Below are 21,288 nucleotides of genomic sequence, written 5' to 3' on the forward strand. Positions count from 1 at the left end.
AATGAAGATAAACAATAATAATGAACTTGAATAATTAGATAACTTCACAAAGTGACAAACTCAACCATGTCAGTCTCACAACCTGGTTTTGTCTCAAAATGCCCACTGATGTCACTTCCAGTTGATGACATGCATAAAGATAAAGGATAAATTCACAATTTTTATGGGGGGATTGGTTGGCGTAACTGGGTTGAGGGTAGACTAAGTTATGCAACTAAATATTGTGTTTTTAATCAATAATCCCACATTTATTTGGAAACATTTATGGGATTATATGCACATTTTATTAGTAATATCCGAAATACAAATTCAGTGAAGGCCATGGAGGTCAAGACACAATGATTGGTGTCAGTGGAAAACAAGATAGTTTCTGATATTAAAGATGACATTTATGTAACGTTTCTTAAACTTCATTGCAGGGGACATTTTAAAACCAGAACCTGGAACTGGAGCAGCGGTTCCCAACCTAAGGATCCTGAGTTTCCTGGGGGGTCCCAATGCCTTATTGATTTGAGGGATTAGGGGTCATTTTGGGGAAAGGTTGAGAACCCCTGAACTAAACACAATGCTGTGCACAGGGTTATCTTTGTTGTTGCACATAATCAGCGGGGTCCAGAATTATTGAATCCCTTGATAAAGATGAGCAAAAATACTGTATAAAATAATATTTTATGCAATTTTTCTTTTTTTTTGGGGGGGATTATATTATTTTATACTAATACAATTGCTCAGAGAGAGATCATGTTTAAGATGTAATAAAAAATCTTTTAAAAAAGTCAAAATGATTGGATCATGTTTTCAATACTCCTGCACACTCCCCTTGCGAGGATAAAAATATGAGATTGGAGAACACATTGGGAGGGATTTTAGACCATTCCCCCATACAGAATTTTTACAGATCCTTGATATGTCATCTGCGCTTTATGGATTGCCTTCAATTCAACTCACAGGTTTTCCAGTCCGGAGGCTGAGATGGCCATTGCAAAATGTTGATTTTGTGGTCAATTAACCATTTCTTTGTGGATGTTGTGTTGTTGAGATTATTGCCTTGCTGGAAGATTCACTTGTGGCCAAGGTTCAGCCTCCTCACAGAGGCAACCAGATTTTTAGCAAAAATGTATTGGTTCTTCATAAAGCAAAACAGCCCAATAAAGATCTACCACCATATTTTACAACAGGGATGAGATTTTCTGAAAAGGCATTGTTCTTTCAGAGGCAGAACCCACCATTGGTGTGCCTGACCAAAGAGCTCTATTTTCATGTCATCTGACCATAGAGCTCTTTGGCTACGCACACCAATGGTGGGTTTGGCCTTCAAAATTACAAATATGCAGAAAATACCTCATATGCATAAGATTTTAGCAAAAAGCTGAGTTTGGTTTCCTCGCAAGGAGAGGGTACTGGAGTACTGAAAACATGGGATGCAATTATTTTGACAGCCATCTTTGAAAATTCTGGACCCCACTAGATACTTTCATATTTTAGTTTTTATTGAGAAATGTACACAGTGATATTCCAAAAGTTACAAATCCAGTCAAATTGAAAAAAGGGACTTGAACAAAAATTGTACAACTCAATAATGCATCAGATTAATAAGTACAAACAGTTGCTACAATACTACAAAACAATAAATTAACACTAACTAGCATGACAGCGATGGACTTTGTGACATCGGCTGATGTAAAAAGGGCTTTATAAATAAATTTGACTGAAATTTGATTGACTACGGAGCCATGTGGGCAGACTGATACAGTCATTGCTAAACAATCTCTCTCGGAGAGTCAGAAAGTATTGCCACGGCGATCATCAATCATCATGGTTGTCATGGCGATGGCCATTGTCAACAGTTGTCAACAGTTGTCACAGTGACAGGTAGGGTTGGAAGGTCAGTTTTTGGTGGCCTTGAGTAGGCAGGTGAAGAAGGGGTGTCTGAGAGCCTGGTCCAGGGAGAGGCGTTTAGTCGGGTCATACTCCAGCATCTTCTGGACCAAGTCAAACAGCTGTTCGTGGTCAGCACTCTGGGCCGTCATGTATTGCTGAGAGAAGAAGACAGAGGAGATGGTTAGATTCATCGATATCAGCCAACACAGGACACACCAACACTGTGATTCAGAAGGCTTTATATAATTCGCAATACAAAATAGGTTCGCCCATATTGCAAGAGGCCCTCCTCACCTTGAGTGGTTTGCAGTGTTTCCTCACATATCTGCCAGAAGAGCTGTGTGCGTCCCAGTCCAGCTTGTAACGATGGACGTACCGACGCTTCCTGGTTTTCTGCAGGAGGTGTACAGGTATGGTGCCAAGGACCCTCTCCATCATAGCCAGGTGTTCTTTACTGTCGTGGGTCTGCAGGAGAGAAGAGAGATGGAGATGAGGCTACATCCAGGACACACTGATCTACCCTTGCATAGAAAGAAGCCTGAACACCTTAAGATGAATGCATGATTTAGAAGGCATTCTAGTATGACGCTGTTGATGTGACAGCAGATAGTCACCCACCTGGAAGAGAGTTGACCCCAGGTAGTACTCAATGAGGATACAGCCCAGACTCCACACGTCACAGGCATGGTCCCATCCCAAACCTACACACCGAGAGAGAAAAGCATTACATCACTAACAGAGAAACGAAGGAGGCAAGAGCCCCATGTGCCCTGGTGAACAGAAGTGCTATAGGGAATAGGGCGTCATTTGGGACACATCTCAAGTCTGTAAGCACCTGTATCACATACCATCAGTAAGTGCCTGGACTATTAATTGGTTGATAAGAGTAAATATTTATTGTACTTTCACTGTAAATATGTAACCCATTGCAATTTTCATAATAATTTATTGTGTATTATTCTGTGTTTTCACAAACTATGTACTTTGTCCTTCTAAGCAAATTACCAAATTACTTTCCCCCTGGTGGGATAATAAAGTTGATCTAATCATGACTTGGCGTTGTGGCAAAGTTGGTATCTTACCCAGAATGACCTCTGGAGCGCGGTAGTGGCGTGTGGACACTACGGAGGTGTGGTGGTCGTGTTCATACGTGGCGTTGCCAAAATCAACCACCTTCACATCCGGGTTCTTCAACGTCCTCTTGTCACGTCTCTGTAGGGCAGAGATGAGTCATGACAAATATTCATTTGAGTTAGTCAGACAGTACACAAAGTCAAGTCATGTAAGGCTTGACAACCAAATCAGCGAACTTCAGTTCATTTAAGGTGAGTCCGTGTATTGTCAAATCGGAGAGCAGGTAGATAAGACTCGTACCATTTTGGCATTGTACTCGATGTCGTACTTCGAGTCCACAAACAGAATGTTCTCCGGCTTCAGGTCAGTGTGTGTCAGCTTGTTCTTATGCAGGACTAAAACAAACACAAACAAAACACAATCAACACAGGCAGGAAAGTAGACAACACTCATTTCTATTACACCATATGCTTGGATACACTCGTATTAGGGATGTGCATCTTTTCCATTCAAGACAATTCGATAAGCATCTAGATAAATGCAGCCTTTGTTTAAATCACTATCACCCAATAATGAACTTGTAATTTTTGCAGATTAAGTGTTTGAGCTAGTAATCTCTCAATATTTATCATTTACAAATGAGCTATGACAAGCCAATGAATATACAGCACAACTTTGGATTTACAACCCATCTCAAAATCAAATTTTAAAAAATTATTGCTGAAAGCAAAACGAACAAAACTATTGCTGATGGTGAACCTGAACAATCAAAATAAAATATATTTTAAGTCCCATTCAGCAGGTATAGCCAGATCAGTTGTCTCCGGTAGTTCACTTCTATTCTGGTAAAATATTTTTCAACAGTTGTCACTTTATCATTTTAATGCTGAAGGTGCAAGACCAGGAAAAGGAGCGAAGCTGGGCACAGTGCGCAGTTTGACTAGGCTACATATATTGCCTGGGGTTGTTTGGCATGCAAAATGACTTGTAGATCAATGACTGTCAACATAGTCACATGCAGTTCGACACTGAAGGAGAGAACTTATCAGTTGTCACAAAATATTAGGTATTTTCGGAAGGTATAAAAAATGTAATATGATTGGTTACGGGTGATGCATAACGTTTGAATTGATTTTCTGACTGATGCATGCTACATTTGGATCAGTTTAGGGTCTGCAGACTGACATCCCTAACTCAAATAACAATCTCTGTCGTCACCACTATTTACAATGTCTGCCTCTCAAATGACACCCATATTCCCCCAAAAATGCACTGCAATAGAGAAAAATAGGGTGCAATTCGGGACACACAATAATTCAGCTGTGACATTTAGCAGTGGTCTTATCCAGAGTGGATGGTGGTTACCACCACAGAAATCCTATTCACTGACTACTCCAATACATTCTAAAATGTAATATTATGGTAACTACTCACATCGTACGGCTCTGATGATCTGGTAGGCCATGATTCTGATGTGTTCTACGGGGAAAGGCTGGAAGTTGTTCTGCTTAAGGAAGTCATAGGTACTGAGACCCAGCAGCTCAAACGATATACACACGTGGCCATGGTGGTCGAACCAGTCCAGCATCCTCACACACGCACTGAGACAGAAAGAGGGAGGAGAGAATGGGGAAGGACAGAGACAAAAGAGGGACTTGCATTTACATTTTTGTCATTTAGCAGTTTGCAGTTCCTATGCCTTCCACTAGATGTCAAGTCTTTAGAAATGGTTTCAGGCTTGTATTCTTATAAATGAGGGAGTAAGAGCAGTCTGAATGAGTGGACCTTGACGTGTCACAGAGCTTTTTCATACGAAACCCGAGAGAGTGCATTTCTTGTTTACCTTTTATATTGATGACGTTATTGTCCGGTTGAAATATTATAGATAATTTAGGCTAAAAACAACCTGAGAATTGCATATAAACATCGTTTGACATGTTTCTATGAACTTTACGGATACAATTTAGATTTTTTTGTCTGCCTGTTTTGACTGCGTTGAGCCTGTGGATTACTGAAGAAAACGCAAACAAAACAGAGGTTTTTCGATATAAAGAGACTATCGAACAAAAGGAACATTTATTGAGTAAATGAATGTCTTCTGAGTGCCACCATATGAAGATCATCAAAGGTAAGGGATGAATTTTATCTCTATTTCTGAGTTTTGTAACGCTTCTGCTTGGCTGGTTACTGTTTGTAATAATTTGTCAACTGGGCCATGTTCTCAAATAATCGTACGGTATGCTTTCGCCGTAAAGCCTTTTTAAAAATTTGACACCGTGGTTGGATTCACAAGAAGTTCATCTTTAAACCTATGTAAAATATGTTTTGTTTTCTGAATTTTTATAATGAGGTTTTCTGTATTTGAATTTGGCGCTCGGCAATCTCACTGGATGTTGGCCAGATGGGACGCTAGCGTCTCACATACCCTAGAGAGGTTAAGGCAGCTAGCTAGGTAAGATAATCTCTGATATTGATGACAAACACAGATATTTGATAATTAAAGTGAGATATTTTAGCGATAGTCCATAAGTAAAGTGTAAGCCTGGCAGATAGCCTACTACTGCTGTGTAGCCAACTGCTGCATGTGTGACTGCTTCTCATCTTCGTAATGCAGGACCAACCTGATTTCTGCTAATGTATGTGGCTTGTTCTAACTGTGTGTGAGACTTACTATCTCCGGTCACAGTCCAGAGAGTTCATCTGCTCCAGCACCTCCACCTCAGCCATGGCCGCCTCACGGTAGCGGTCAATGTTTTTAATGATCTTCAGTGCCATGCGAGCACCACTTCTGGAATCACAGATGACACAAACATCCAACAGTTAAGTCTAGAGAAGGGAGAGGCTTTCAAACGAGAAAGTGAATAACAGAGTTTGTGAGAGCATACTGTACACATTCGAGCGGGTCATTCATCTCGGCTCGAGGGAGGTGCTCAAAAGTTAACGGAGAGAGCAGAAAGAGTAGCACAGTCACCATGACATCCAGAAGTTTCCAGTGAGCGACTTACTTAGAGTGATCGATGCATTCCACGACTTTTCCAAAGGCTCCTTCTCCTAGAGTGGACACAATCTCATCTACAGGGATTAAAGAGTACTAGTTAGAACCAGAGGAGTGACGACAGGCATCCACTACCATGACACCTGATCTGCCACAAAATGGCTGCCGCTAGCACTGATTTGACCTAAGCTGCTTTGTTTGATATGGATTTAGCATTATACTGTCTGCAACTAGAACAGAACAGGGCTCCAAGCCAACAGCACATAAGACACAGTACACACATCACACTAATAATGATGTTATGTAGCAAGGTGTAATACTAATCAACATTTAACAATACAGTGATAAACACTACCCGCCCAAATACAATACATGCCTACAATAGAATGGGTATTTTGCAACAGTACGCCATATCAAAACCAAACTGTAACAACAAAAGAGATATAGATAGTTGACAGAGAAAAAAAGGGGAATATATTCTATACATCTCGCTCTCAGCATGTCTCCCCTGTGATAGACCAGGTGACCCTCGTCATCATCCACAACACTCCTGGATCTTTTCCTGCTCCTGCGATGATGGCTCCTCTGTTGTCCCATCACCACCATCATCAACCATCAACCACCATCATCATCGACCCAGAGAACATCAGGCCAGGCCACCACAACCGGAGGGAACGTGCCATTCATTCATTCAGCGGGGGGGAATCGGACGTGGGGGAAGAGATTCGGATGGATCGGCCCATTCAGAGTGGGTGGGTAGTAGCGAACCAGGCAGCGCCAGCGGACCACAGCGGGAGCAGCACATTCAAATTCAGCCCCACCAGAGAAAGGCATAGGGGGCGTCACCACATAGTGGGTGTTACAGAAGAGAAACACGGCAACAAGAATGTTCATGTGAGAGACTTTCTCAAAGTAAACGGTACAAAAAAAATGATAAGCTATCACAGTGTTGAATATGCTAATATGAATTTGTCTCCTTCAAGTTACAGTTCCTGGTTATCTTCTGACTGTGAATGATAAATATAAAGCTTCCCTTGACTATTCTTATTGAAGCCTCGTAAAGGTGTTTGCTCCTAGTCTGTTAAAGTTATGCCTAGATGATCGTCAGTGACTTTGGGTACTAACATAGGATCCATAAGTCTTTTTTACTGTGGGTGTGGTACATACGGCGAGAGATACACACACAGAATGCTAACACCATTAATAACCATATTGGGAAGGAAAATGAGAGAGTAGGATGTTCTCATACCGAGTAAGAGGAGCGTAAGTGAGAAGGGCTGCGTCTCCGCCCTCGGCGGCTACTGCGTCTGCTGCGGCCGCTCTTGCCGCTCCGACCAGATGATTTGCTGTAGTGGTGCCACTCCTTGTCCCTTTCGCGGTCTCCGTCTCTATCCCTGGAGGCGCCCCTGCTGTCCTCGTCGTAGCCCATCTCCAGGCTGGCTACTCTGGCCCCCTTGTCCTTAGACTCTAGCCTCTGCTGATTCAGGCTGTGGGTCTCCAGGTAATGCCTGAAAGGGAGAAACACAGCTTAGCGACTGACTCCTCCTCCTGCCTACTTAGCCACTGCTTGGTTCCAATGGCTTCACCGACACCCTATCCCAAGGGGCTTTATATGTATTAGTAACAAGCTGATTTACGACTACAGGGTGCTACATCATTATTACAGTGTTCTTGGTGTGAAAGCCTAGAGTCTGGCGTTCAAGCACATGGTAGATTCATAGTTCTAGGGGTAAACTGACGCAACAAACTAGACAGACAGAACAGATCATGACATGTAGGGCGGGAGGTAGCCTAGCGTTATTTACCGAAAGGTGAAAAATGTGTGGTTCTGCCCTTGAGCAAGGCAGTTAACCATCCACAACAACAGCTCTCCGATTTAGGATGAGTTAAAAGCGGAAGTCAAGTTTTGGTTGGACCTTGTGTGCAATTGACAAAATAAATGTTATCCTTTCATATCAAACCTTTCACATTTATCTATCATAAATATGAGAAGCCGGCTGAATGTATATAATAATGCACAAGCCCCCCCCACACACACACTCCAATGTGCACACTGGAAAGCATAGGTGTCCACTATGACAGTTATTGATGTGGCTTAGTGACGAACCCGTGAAGCCCTTTCAGGAGAGGCTTTGAGGAATGTGGTCTGAAGCAGACCTTCAGAGCCATGATGGCACCCTAGTGGGTGTCAGGTCTCTTCCAGGAAAAGGTCTGCGTCGCTGGGGGACTTAATATTAGAGCTGCCCTGCCCTTTCCTCCTGCCCTGGAAACTTCCACCATGAACTTCGCTCACATAGCATACAGCTCAGGGACGGACACAGAAACTGGAAAGGTTTAACCTTCCAGCAATAAAAAAAAGACATTGAAAATGTCCAATGACTTCCCATAAGAGTTAAAACTTTGAAAATATAAAGAGCAGGGTTCATACACATTTTGACAAATGGAATTCCATGACTAAGGAATATTGGCAATGAGGCCCATTATCTACTTCCCCAGAGTCAGAAACCATTTTTTTTTTTTTATATATACAGCTGAAGTCAGAAGTTCACATACACCTTAGCCAAATACATTTAAACTCAGTTTTTCACAATTCCTGACATTTAATCCTATTAAAAATTCCCTGTTTTAGGGCAGTTAGGATCACCACTTTATTTTAAAGAATGTGAAATGTCAGAATTATAGTAGAGAGAATGATTTATTTCAGCTTATATTTCGTTCATCACATTCCCAGTGGGTCAGAAGTTTACATACTCTCAATTAGTATTTGGTAGCATTGTCTTTAAATTGTTTCACTTGGGTCAAACGTTACAGGCAGCCTTCCACAAGCTTCCCACAATAAGTTGGGTGAATTTTGGCCCATTCCTCCTGACAGAGCTGGTGTAACTGAGTCAGGTTTGTAGGCCCCCTTCCTCGCACACACACTTTTTCAGTTCCACACACAAATGTTCTATAGGATTGAGGTCAGGGCTTTGTGATGGCCACTCCTTGACTTTGTTGTCCTTAAGCCATTTTGCCTCAACTTTGGAAGTATGCTTGGGGTCATTGTCCATTTGGAAGACCCATTTGCGGACCAAGCTTAAACTTCCTGACTGATGTCTTGAGATGTTGCTTCAATAGATCCACATAATTTTCGTGAAGTGCACCAGTCCCTCCTGCAGCAAAGTAACCCCACAACATGATGCTGCCACCCCCGTGCTTCACGGTTGGGATGGTGTTCTTCGGCTTGCAAGCCTCCCCCTTTTACCTACAAACATAACAATGGTGATCATGGCCAAACAGTTCTATTATTGTTTCATCAGACCAGAGAACATTTCTCCAAAATGTACGATCTTTGTCCCCATGTGCAGTCGCAAACCATAGTCTGGCTTTTTTTTGGCGGTTGTGGAGCAGTGGCTTCTTCCTTGCTGAGTGGCCTTTCAGGTTATGTCGATATAGGACTCGTTTTTACTGTGGATATAGATACTTTTATACTGGTTTCCTCCAGCATCTTCACAAGGTCCTTTGCTGTTCTTCTGAGATTGATTTTCACTTTTCGCACCAAAGTACATTTATCTCTAGGAGACAGAACGCATCTCCTTCCTGAGTGGTATGATTGCTGCGTGGTCCCATGGTGTTCATACTTGCGTACTATTGTTTTTACAGATAAACGTGGTACTTTCAGGTGTTTGGAAATTGCTCCCAAGGACGAACCAGGACTTGTGGAGGCCTGCAATTTTTTTTTCTGAGGTCTTGGCTGATTTCATTTTCCCATGATGTCAAGCAAAGAGGCACTGAGCTTGAAGGTAGGCCTTGAAATACATCCACAGGCACACTTCCAATTGACTCAAATTATGTCAATCAGAAGCTTCTAAAGCCACGACATCATTTTCTGGAATTTTCCAAGCTGTTTAAAGGCACAGTCAACTTTGTGTATGTAAACTTCTGACCCAATGGAATTGTAATACAGTGAATTATAAGTGAAATAATCTGTCTGTAAACAATTGTTTGAAAATGACTTGTGACATGCACAAAGTAGATGTCCTAACCGACTTGCCAAAACCATAGTTTCTTAACAAGAAATTAGTGGAGTGGTTGAAAAATGAGTTTTAATGATTTCAACCTAAGTGTAAATAAACTTCTGACTTAAACTGTACACATACACAGCCATTCAAAAGTTTGGAGTCACTTGGAAATGTCCTTGTTTTCCATGAAAACATACATGAAATGAGTTGCAAAATGAATAGGAAACATAGTCAAGACATTGACATGGTTACAAATACTGATTTTTAATTAAAATAATAATTGTCCTTCAAACTTTGCTTTCGTCAAAGAATCCTCCATTTACAGCAATTAAAGTCATGCAGACCTTCGGCATTCTAGTTGTCAATTTGTTGAGCTAATCTGAAGAGATTTCACCCCCATGCTTCCTGAAGCACCTCCCACAAGTTGGATTGGCTTGATGGGCACTTCTTACGTACCATATGATCAAGCTGCTCCCACAACAGCTCAATAGAGTTGAGATTGGGTGACTGTGCTGAACACTCCATTATAGACAATACCAGCTGACTGCTTCTTCCCTAAATAGTTATCGCATAGTTTGGTGCTGTGCTTTTGGTCATTGTCTTTTTGTAGGAGGAAATTGGCTCCAATTTAGCACCGTCCACAGGGTATGGCATGGTGTTGCAAAATGGAGTGATGATCTTAAAGAAGGCTCTTTTACCCTGTACAAATCTCCCACACTACCACCACCACCACCACCAAAGCACCCCCAGACCATCACCATGCCTCCACCATGCTTGACAGATGGCGTCAAGCACTCCTCCAGCATTTTTTTATTTTTTGTGTCTCACGAATGTTCTTCTTTGTGATCCGAACACCTCAAAGATAGATTCAATGGTCTATAACACTTTTTTCCAATGTTCCTCTGTCCGGTGTCTGTGTTCTTTTGTCTATCTTAATCTTTTATTTTTATTGGCCAGTCTGAGATATCACTTTTTCTTTGCAGCTCTGCCTAGAAAGCCAGCATCCCAGAGTCACCTCTTCACTGTTGACAAGGAGACTGCAGTTTTACGGGTACTATTTAACGAAGCTGCCAGTTGAGGACTTGTTTGAGAAACGGATGCCGCACTAGACACTAATGTATTTGTCCTCTTGCTCAGTTGTGCTCTGGGGCCTCCCACTCCTATTTCTATTCTGGTTAGAACCAGTTTGCGCTGTTCTGTGAAGGGCACAGCGTTGTACGAGATCTTCAGTTTCTTGGCAATTTCTGGCATGGAACAGCCTTCATTTCTTGGAACAAGAATAGACTGACGCGTTTCAGAAGAAAGGTCTTAAATTCTGGCCATTTAGAGCCTGTAATCGAACCCACAAATGCTGATGCTCCAGATTCTAAACTCGTTTAAATAATCTAAAGAAGAACAGCTACTTTGACGCAAGGCATGCCTCATAATATAAAATAAAACATTAAGGGTTCAAACAATTAAGTATGTTTTCAAAATGCATACTCCCTCCAGCTCACATTGTAAAGTGGTGGGTGACGCGCTGATAGCCTGTTGCCTGCACTTGAATGAATGGGAGGTGCGCGTCAATCAATTTTCTGAAAGAATAGATATTTTTAAAAATCGTACACCAAAACAATTAATACATAATGGCATTTAGAATTGTTGCGCAATGAATGGGCTTATAAAATCATCTATTACTCCAGCATTAAACAGCTGAGGAGCTGCAGGAGAATCCTGCTCAAAATCGGCTCTGTATGCAGTGCGCATGTTATAGCTGTGTTCGATGAACCAAATGAACCTATAGATGATAAATATGATTGTCAAATGTATCAAGGTTACACCGAGAACATTAAAACGACTGATGAACAAGCAGTTGTCAATTTTTTAGGTGTAACAGTTGGGATAATGGGTCAATCTCATTCCTGGATTGAGGTACATTTCCTGAGCCATATCGCTTGTCTCAATGTAACCTTGATTGCCTTCTGACCCCTGTGCAGGTCAGTTTAAACAAGCGTGATGGGATTTTTACAATTATTTAACCAGGCAAGTCGGTATGGTTGGTATTTCTAGTAAGTAAAAAGGAGAGATCTAGTTAAGGGTTGCTTGAGGATAGGTGGAGCATCTGATAGTTCTGTTGGCGACTACAGTGAAGTGATGACAGATGGGGTCACAATATTTACCCTTCATTTGATTCGAGGTTAAGTCTTCGAGATTTGTTCTCCCTTTCACTGCTGTGCGAATCATCTTGCCTCTGTCGCTTTCGGCTCTCCACTCTCTCCTCCCAGCTGAACTCATTTAGCCAAACACCAGGGGAACGCATTCGCTTTGACTGCCGCATCTGCCACACAAGTGATGAATTTTCACATTAGATACATAGCTAGCTAACGTTAAAGCTAGCAACATGGCTAGCTGCCAACAAACGTCGAAAATAATTAAAATCTAAATATAGCTAACGTGAAATTAGCTAGCAAGCTAGATATTCGTATACATGTAATATAGTGAATTCAACCATACAATAGGAGACCTATGAAATTATTATTTTGCAAGCATTGTCTAGGTAAGTTAGCAAGATAAACATGGTCAATCTATTCTCTTTGTTGCCACTGACTGGCGACGTCTTTGTTCTATACTGCTAATTAGCTAACGTCGTTAGCTTTCTAGCTAACGGTAACTAAAGTTAACTAATAACAAAAATAAGTTAAACGTAAAGCTAGCTGGCTAGACGTCTATAGATAACGTTAGCAACATCTGAGAGAAACGCTGTAGCGTCAACACACACAAAAAACGATTGTCAATATTTATTTTCGGGTAAAAAAAAAAAAAAGTATGGATAGCCAGTTATAGTAACGCTTTAGCTAGCTAGCTTCCTGGTTCGTCGACGAAACGTGGAGGCTAGCAAACGGCTTTAACATTGAACGGATTATATATGGTTTCCGTTCTATGACACATGAAATAACCTGTCCTCACCTTATCTAACGTTTGATGTATCCCAAAATACGAATTAATAGGTTAAAAAAAATGTATTTTTCAGTAGCTACTTCTGTACACTGCACAAACTAACCTTCCTACAAAATGGCGAACTCTGCTGCTGGAACTTTCCATACGTAAGTAAATAATTGACGTCAAATGCTGTACTACGCCCAATGTTGGGAATTTTGGAGATTGTAGTTTTTTAAGAAAACGTTTCTTGTGGGCATTGAGGAAGAGAATGTAGGTTTCCCCTTTTATCTGTGCAGCAGGCCTGAAATCCAAACCATTCCTCACCCTCAGTTGGCCCATTCTGATGAAGGTGTCCCACGCAGAAACGTAAACCTATTTGTTTGTCCCGTAAATAAACTCAGACACCAACATCCATGCAGACACCCAGTGTTCATATTTCTTTATTTTCCCTTCCTGGATAGTCACCTGTTGAACTGTCCTGGACTAAGTAATGAATGTTTTTGGATTATCAAGTCAAACAGCATTTCCTGATTCTCTTTCCCCCCCAAGCACGGTGGGGTAGGCTGACAAACTTTTACAGATGCGCAATCGAGAGCATTCTGACGGGCTGTACGAAAACTGCACCGCCCTCAACCAAGGCTCTCCAGAGGGTGGTGTGGTCTGCACAACGCATCACCGGGGGCAAACTACCTGCCCTCCATGACACCTACAGCACCCAATGTCACAGGAAGGCCAAAAAGATCAAGTACAACAACCACTGCCTGTTCACACCGCTATCATCCAGAAGGTGAGGTCAGTACAGGTGCATTAAAGCTGGGACCGAGAGATTGAGAAACATATTCTATCTCAATGCCATCAGACTGCTAAACAGCTATAACTAACTTAGAGAGGCTGCTGCCTACATTGAGACCCAATCAATGGACACTTTAACAAATGGATCACTAGTCACTTTAAACAATGCCACTTTAAATAATGCCACTTTAATAATGTTTACATATCTTACATTACTCAGATCACATGTATATACTGTATTTCATACCATCTATTGCACCTTGCCTATGCCGCTCGGCCATCGCTCGTCCATATTCTTATATGTACATATTCTCATTCACCCCTTTAGATTTGTGTGTATTTGGTAGTTGTTGGGGAATTTGCTAGATTACTTGTTAGATATTACTGCACTGTCGGAACTAGAAGCACAAGCATTTCACTACACTCGCATCAACATCTGCTAACCATGTGTATGTGACCATTACAATTTGATTTGATTTAATTATTTCCTGTATGCATATCAGAAAACATTTTTATCTAGTCTAGTAGCTACTAAAATGGTCCCATCAAAACATGCCTCCCCTAGCCCTTGATCATGACTCTCAGTTCCATTACATTACAAAATAATCATTGGACGAGGGCCTGCTGAGGGGCACAGAGGTCTAAGGCTCTGCAGCGCAGGGCTTGAGGCGTCACTACAGACCCAGGTTTGATCCCAGGCTGTGTCACAGTACCATAGGGCGGCGCACAATTAGCCAAGCGTCTTCCAGGTTAGGGGAGGGTTTGGCCGGGGGAGCTTTACTTGGCTAATCATACCCTAGCGACTCCTTGTGGTGGGCCAGGCGCCTGCAGACTGACTTCGGTCATCAGTTGAACAGTGTTTCCTCCAACACATTGGTGCAGCTGGCTTCTGGGTTAAGCAGGCGGGTGTTAAGGAGTGCGGTCATGTTTCGGAGGATAGATGACTTGACCTTCGCCTCTCCCAAACCCGTTGCGGAGTTGCAGAGGTGAGACAAGATCGGTAGCAAGATGGTGCCGACAGAGAGGGTCGCCTCACTTAGGAAACTATGCAGTATTTTGTGTTTTTAATGTATTATTTCTTACATTGTTAACTTCTTGGATATAGGGGGCGCTATATTAATTTTTGGATGAAAAATGTTCCCGTTTTAAACAAGATACTTTGTCATGAAAAGATGCTCGACTATGCATATAATTGACAGCTTTGGAAAGAAAACACTGACGTTTCCAAAACTGCAAAGATATTGTCTGTAAGTGCCACAGAACTGATGTTACAGAAAAAACCCAGATAAAAATCCAATCAGGAAGTGCCGCATTTTTTGAAACCGCCTCATGCCAATGACTCCTTATATGGCTGTGAAGGAGCTAGGAGTCAGCTTACATTTTCCACGTTTTCCCCAAGGTGTCCGCAGCATTGTGATGTATTTGTAGGCATATCATTGGAAGATTGACCATAAGAGACTACATCTACCAGGTGGTCGCTTGGTGTCCTCCATCGCAATTATTGCGTAATCTCCAGCTGCAGTATTTTTCCATTTGCTTCTGATGAGAAGCCAACTGCCACTGATAGATTATCAAATAGATATGTGAAAAACACCTTGAGGATTGATTCTAAACAATGTTTGCCATGTTTCTGTCGATATTATGGAGCTAATTTGGAAAAAAGTTTGGCGTTGTAAGTGACTGCATTTTCTGGTCTTTTTCTTAGCCAAACGTGATGAACAAAACGGAGCTATTTCGTCTACACAAATAATATTTTGGGAAAAAATGAACATTTGCTATCTAACTAAGAGTCTCATCATTGAAAACATCCGAAGTTCTTCAAAGGTAAATTATTTTATTTGAATGCTTTTCTTGTTTTTGTGAAAATGTTGCCTGCTGAATGCTAGGCTTAATGCTATGCTAGGCTATCAATACTCTTACACAAATGCTTGTGTAGCTTTGGTTGAAAAGCATATTTAGAAAATCTGAGATGACAGTGTTGTTAACAAAAGGCTAAGTTTGTGTTTGAATATATTTATTTCATTTCATTTGCGATTTTCATGAATAGGAAACGTTGCGTTATGGTAATGAGCTTGAGGCTATGATTACGCTCCCGGATACGGGATTGCTCGACGCTAGAGGTTAGCATAGAAAATCTTAACTGCTATTACATACAGCCGGGAAGAACTATTAAATATCAGAGCGACGTCAACTTACCAACATTAATCCAGGAATATGACTTTCCAGAAGCGGATCCTTTGTCTGCACCACCACCCAGGGCATTTGATCTGATCCCAGAGGCCGACCCAAAACAACGTAGCCGCAGAAGAGGTAAACGGAGCGGCCTGCTGGTCAGACTTCGAAGCATGCGCACCACCCATATATTACGAGGCAATGTCCAGTCTCGAGATAACAAGGTAGACAAAATTAGGGCACGGGTTGCTTTCCAGAGAGACATCAGGGATTGTAACATACTCTTTCATCGAGACATGGCTCTCTCGGGATATGTTGTTGGAGTCGGTACAGCCACCTGGATTCTTTATGAGTCGGGCCGACAGAAATAAACATCTCTCTGGGAAGAAGGGCTGAGGTGTATGCTTCATAATTAACGACTCATGGTGTAATCGTAACAACACACAGGAACTCAAGTCCTTTTGTTCACCTGACCTAGAATTCCTCACAATCAAATGCCGACCATATTATCTCCCAAGAGAATTCTCAGCGGTTATTGTCACAGCTGTGTATATCTCCCCTCAAGCCAATACCACAACGGCCTCAAGGAACTTCACTGGACTCTATGCAAACTGGAAACCATATATCCTGAGGCTGCACTGATTGTAGCTGGGGATTTTAACAAAGCAAATTTGAGAACAAGGCTACCTAAATTCTATCAGCATATTGATTGTAGCACTCGTGCGGGCAATACACTGTGACTATCGGAACTAGAAGAACAAGCATTTTGCTACACTCGCAATAACATCTGCTAACCATGTGTATGTGACCAATAACATTTTATTTTATTTTATTGAAATTGGGAGGACAAGGGGGTAAAAAAATAAATAATCAGACTTTCATATTAGCGAGAACATTTTTCTAAAAACCTAAAGGTTAAATTGATACATACCATGTTAGGGTTTGTGTTCCCACACAGCCATGTCCCCATGTTACAGCGCTTGTTTATTGAAAACAAATGAAAGACGAGATAACCTGTGCTAATTAGCTATCTAGCATGCTCCGAACACCTGTGTGTAAGTGTAACTCGGGAAGTGTAGTGCAAGTGTAGTTTCGTTGGATGGATCTGGGCAAAAATGCAACAGTAAGTGTAGCTTTTTTATTTGAAGGATTAGTTCTCGCTGATGAAAGCCATATTTCAAAAGATGATTATTGACATTTCTCAATGTTAAAACACAGCGGCGGGATTGTAGTTCGCATGAGCCAGTCGTGGGCGAAGCTAATGGCTGAAAATGGCTGTAGGGAGAAGGCAGAATGCCGCCTAGAGTTTGGGCGCTCATGCCTTCCCTAGACCTGGGTGAATAACAAGTTCAATTTTATTAAATAGTTTGGGGCATGACCTCATCTCCTCGGAGCCAGATGATAATGACAGGTAGCCCTATGCTGGGAAGCTGGCATCGAAAACCCTCCGCTGTGAGAAAGGAGTTCCAATGATGGGCTTAAAGGTTATTATGCTGGTGGTGGGGAGGTGGATTGTGGGAGAACATGGGTGAATTGACATAAATACCTCAAGATTTACGCCATTGGTTGAGAGAAAGGAAGGTGATAATTGCAAGTGTGAGCCCATAGGTTGAACAACAACCATGAGGAAGGTGCTTTATTGTGCTTTTAGGCTATGAGGTAAGTAGATGAATGACATTCCGTGCGTGGCTCATAGGAAAGGAGAGAAGAAGCAAGATGCTATGCTGATGACACGTCTGTATTCATTCCCACTCTGCCTGTATAACTGGAAACAAAGTGAATTATGTTCTGCTTACTTGATGAAGGTAGCCCTTTCCTGTAGTCAAATGACCTTTGTTGCTTCATGAGTGGAACGTTATTAATATATTTTCATAATTACGATTATTTAAAAAAAAACTGCAGAAAATCCGATGTTTCTATGTCAAACAGTTTTGTTATATTTCAGTCTTCTGTGATTTAAAAAAAGTTTATTTTACCTTTATTTAATTAGGCAAGTCAGTTAAGAACAAATTCTTATTTTCAAGGACGTCCTAGGAACAGTGGGTTAACTGCAATGTTTAAGGGGCAGAACGACACATTTTTACCTTGTCAGCTGAGGGATTTGGGGTGGCAGTGTAGCCTAGTGGTTAGAGCGTTGGACTAGACTTGCCTAGTTAAATAAAGGTAAAATAAATTTGATCTTGCAACCTTTCAGTTACTACTCCAACACTCTAACCACTAGACTTCCTGCCGTTGTGATGTAGAGTACCAGTCAAAAGTTTGGACACACCTATTCATTCAAGGGTTTTTCTTTATTTTTTACTATTTTCTACATAGTAAAATTAAATTACACATGGAATCATGTGGTAACCAAAAAAGTGTTTTAGATTCTTTGCCTTGATGACCGCTTTGCACACACTTGGCATTCTCTCAAACAGCTTCACCTGGAATGCTTTTCCAACCATCTTGAAGGAGTTTCCACATATGCTGAGCACTTGTTAGCTGCTTTTCCTTCACTCTGCGGTACAACTCATCCCAAACCATCTCAATTGGGTTGAGGTCGGGTGATTGTGTAGGCCAGGCCCTGTTTCAGAAAGCAGGTTTAACACACTCTGAGTTTAAACCTGAACTCTGGGTTGACTAACTCTGAGCAGTCAAACTCAGAGTTTTCAGTTTGTGATGACAATTCATTCAAACAACCCTGAGTTAAGTTAACCCAGAGTAAAGCACGCGAGGAGATAAAAAGCCCTCATCAATGGAACGCAGATAACATGATTCATCATGGCAACAGGAGAAAAGATGTCTTGAACCTCCTACTTCTCTCCAATGTAGTTAGAAATATTAAGGAATGCGTGTGCAGAATATGAGTATATATTTAAGACAAAAAGCAATACATTAGCAGCAGCAAAAGAACGTGAGCTGGCGTGGCAGAAAATTGCTGACCGAGTCAATGCGTGAGTATTATCTGTAAAGAAAAATCTTGTGTGTTCCACTTATTCAACATTTATATAATATATATATATATGTGTGTGTTTAATATTTATGCAGGTGCAACCCAACAAGCACAAAATGCACTTGGCAGCAACTGAAGATGAAATATGGAAATATACTTCAAACAGGTAAGCTATAATTCATTACAAGCAATTTTGATGTTGTTTAGCCTACCCTACCTAATTAAACAGCATTCAGTGGCTACATTCAACATGTCACATGTTTAAGTAGTTAGTGAAATTTTCTAAGCAACGTTTATTTTTTATTTTTCAGCCAGCCAAACACTGCCAGTATTTTATTTAAAGTAACACCTAAATGCCTTTATAAATACAAGTTTCCAAATTTGTGCTTGCTGGACATGTTCAAATGTGACCTCCATTATAGACAATAGAAAAAAGGCTGAGGGCCGAAAAACAAGTGGGGATGGCCCTCAGTCAAAACAGTGGGGGACCTATCTCTGGAGAAAGCTCATCTGACCCAACCACCCCCCAGGACAAGGGCCTACATAAAAGTTTAGTTATTCAAATGAATGATATATGTACATTCAACCTTTTGCCAGTGTTTCCTCAGTGACGCCCACCCATCCATCTTAGACACAACTTGGCACACTGATTGTCTTGTAGCGGTACAATTCTTTGTAAATTGACTGCTGTTACTTTTTCAGATTCTTAGTTGTCCTTCAGACATTATCTATTTTGAAAGGTGACTCAGAGTTATGTATATATTTGAAACATTTTGTGTGGCCTGCACACTGTTGTAAAAACTAAATTCAAATTACTCTAACACAGCAATTCTGGAAATTACAACGAGGAAGAGGGTCCATCCACCTCCACAGCACAACTTACCTCAGTAAGATGTTGTTCAGCATTGGCCCATGAAACTAAGTAGACCTGGCACAATGAAATTAAATGTCATTTTTTTGTGTTCCTATAGCTCCCTGTGAAACAGCTGTACAAGGTATACTTCGAGAAACACATTGAAGAATGTAATTTAGACATTGACCACATAAGGCTGCAGATGCAAAAGATAAAATAGAAATACAACTGCTGGAACATCACTTAAAGGTGGGTGAGGTGCGCACAGGTAGAACATCACTTAAAGGTGGGTGAGGTGCGCACAGGTAGAACATCACTTAAAGGTGGGTGAGGTGCGCACAGGTAGAACATCACTTAAAGGTGGGTGAGGTGCGCACAGGTAGAACATCACTTAAAGGTGGGTGAGGTGCGCACAGGTAGAACATCACTTAAAGGTGGGTGAGGTGCGCACAGGTAGAACATCACTTAAAGGTGGGTGAGGTGCGCACAGGTAGAACATCACTTAAAGGTGGGTGAGGTGCCCACAGGTAGAACATCACTTAAAGGTGGGTGAGGTGCCCACAGGTGGATGATTTTACTTGTTTGAACAACATAAACAATATGAACCACTGTACTGCATTTGTACTTGCAGGAAATAAAGAAGACTTCATAAAAATAATGGCATATTGTCTTTATTTGACACTGGGGAGGTGATAGGTCAATCAGAAATGATGGTAGCATATTGTGTCTGACTGTTCTTCCATCTCGTGCGTCAGCGGGGTGGTCAGGATTGTTATCAGGGTCGTTCACTGGTTGAGTAGGACATTGTTCTCCTCTAATTGTGGCATTGTTGTAGAGAATCACACATGCCACAATAATGCCACATGCCCTTTCTGGGGTGACCCTGAGCCTTCGAAGGCACTGGAACCGGGCCTTGAGCATCCCAATGGTCATCTCTACCCTGGCTCGTGTCCTGCAGTGAGCCAAGTTATAACGTTGCTGCGGGCTGGGCACAGGATCAGGGTAAGGGGTCAGCAAATAGGGTTGCCAGGGGTACCCTCTGTCACCGAGCAGGTAACCATCGAACTCACCTATGATAATATGAGGATTCAGTTTACATTTTCAGTTCCAATAGGAGGAAACAAAATATTGATTATAATAGGACATGCTTTCATTTCAATATACTGTAGGAAACTGTCTCTGCTCTTGCTGGGTATAATGGGTGTGGGTGAGGGCTATACTGTAGAATGAAACTCTCTGCTCTTGCTAGGTATAATGGGTGTGGGTGAGGGCTATACTGTAGAATGAAACTCTCTGCTCTTGCTGGGTATAGTGGGTGTGGGTGAGGGCTATACTGTAGAATGAAACTCTCTGCTCTTGCTAGGTATAATGAGTGTGGGTGAGGGCTATACTGTAGAATGAAACTCTCTGCTCTTGCTAGGTATAATGAGTGTGGGTGAGGGCTATACTGTAGCTGTGGGTTAGAAATAGGGTGAAATCAACCATTATAAACAGAGAAAGACATACGTTGTGGTTACTAACTAACTAAAAACTTGTTTAAAAATATTTTTGAGAAGAATTGAAGATGCGAAAAAGTATCTGGAAGATACTTCTGTGATGGAAAACCAGGATTCGGTTATATATATATATATATATATATAAAACTCACCAGGGGCAAATCTAGTGCTCA

At 41.5% G+C, this 21,288-nt stretch overlaps 1 protein-coding gene across 2 annotated transcripts; it reads right to left on the bottom strand.

The window, feature by feature from the left end:
- Positions 1-1,469: 1,469 nt before the first annotated feature.
- Positions 1,470-13,045, bottom strand: LOC112220749 (dual specificity protein kinase CLK4). 2 transcript variants are annotated; one of them, XM_024382618.2, is made up of 12 exons: positions 12,898-13,045; positions 12,111-12,268; positions 7,200-7,458; positions 6,436-6,535; positions 5,961-6,027; positions 5,627-5,743; positions 4,390-4,556; positions 3,256-3,350; positions 2,964-3,093; positions 2,500-2,582; positions 2,176-2,346; positions 1,470-2,036 (listed from the first exon to the last, which is right to left on the bottom strand). In XM_024382618.2, exons 2-12 carry the CDS (start codon positions 12,266-12,268, stop codon positions 1,887-1,889), a joined length of 1,497 nt encoding a protein of 498 aa, XP_024238386.1. In that variant the 5' UTR covers positions 12,898-13,045; the 3' UTR covers positions 1,470-1,886. The 2 variants fall into 2 exon arrangements, with proteins under 2 accessions (XP_024238386.1, XP_024238387.1); XM_024382619.2 differs by lacking the exons at positions 6,436-6,535; positions 12,111-12,268; positions 12,898-13,045 and having other exon boundaries at positions 7,200-7,332.
- Between the last annotated feature and the right edge of the window lie 8,243 nt (positions 13,046-21,288).

This window comes from Oncorhynchus tshawytscha, linkage group LG21 (genome assembly GCF_018296145.1).
Source record: "Oncorhynchus tshawytscha isolate Ot180627B linkage group LG21, Otsh_v2.0, whole genome shotgun sequence".
In the NCBI taxonomy this organism is placed as follows: domain Eukaryota; kingdom Metazoa; phylum Chordata; class Actinopteri; order Salmoniformes; family Salmonidae; genus Oncorhynchus; species Oncorhynchus tshawytscha.

Bases quoted from the DNA above. Each gene is read 5' to 3' on its own strand.
- LOC112220749 (XM_024382618.2), bottom strand. From the start codon at position 12,268: ATGCGGCAGTCAAAGCGAATGCGTTCCCCTGGTGTTTGGCTAAATGAG. The intron at 7,459-12,110 runs GTAAATATTGTG...TCTCCCTTTCAG, and splicing joins AACCTCGAATCAAATGAAGG to GCATTACCTGGAGACCCACA. The intron at 6,028-6,435 runs GTATAGAATATA...TAATCCCTGTAG, and splicing joins AGACATGCTGAGAGCGAGAT to ATGAGATTGTGTCCACTCTA.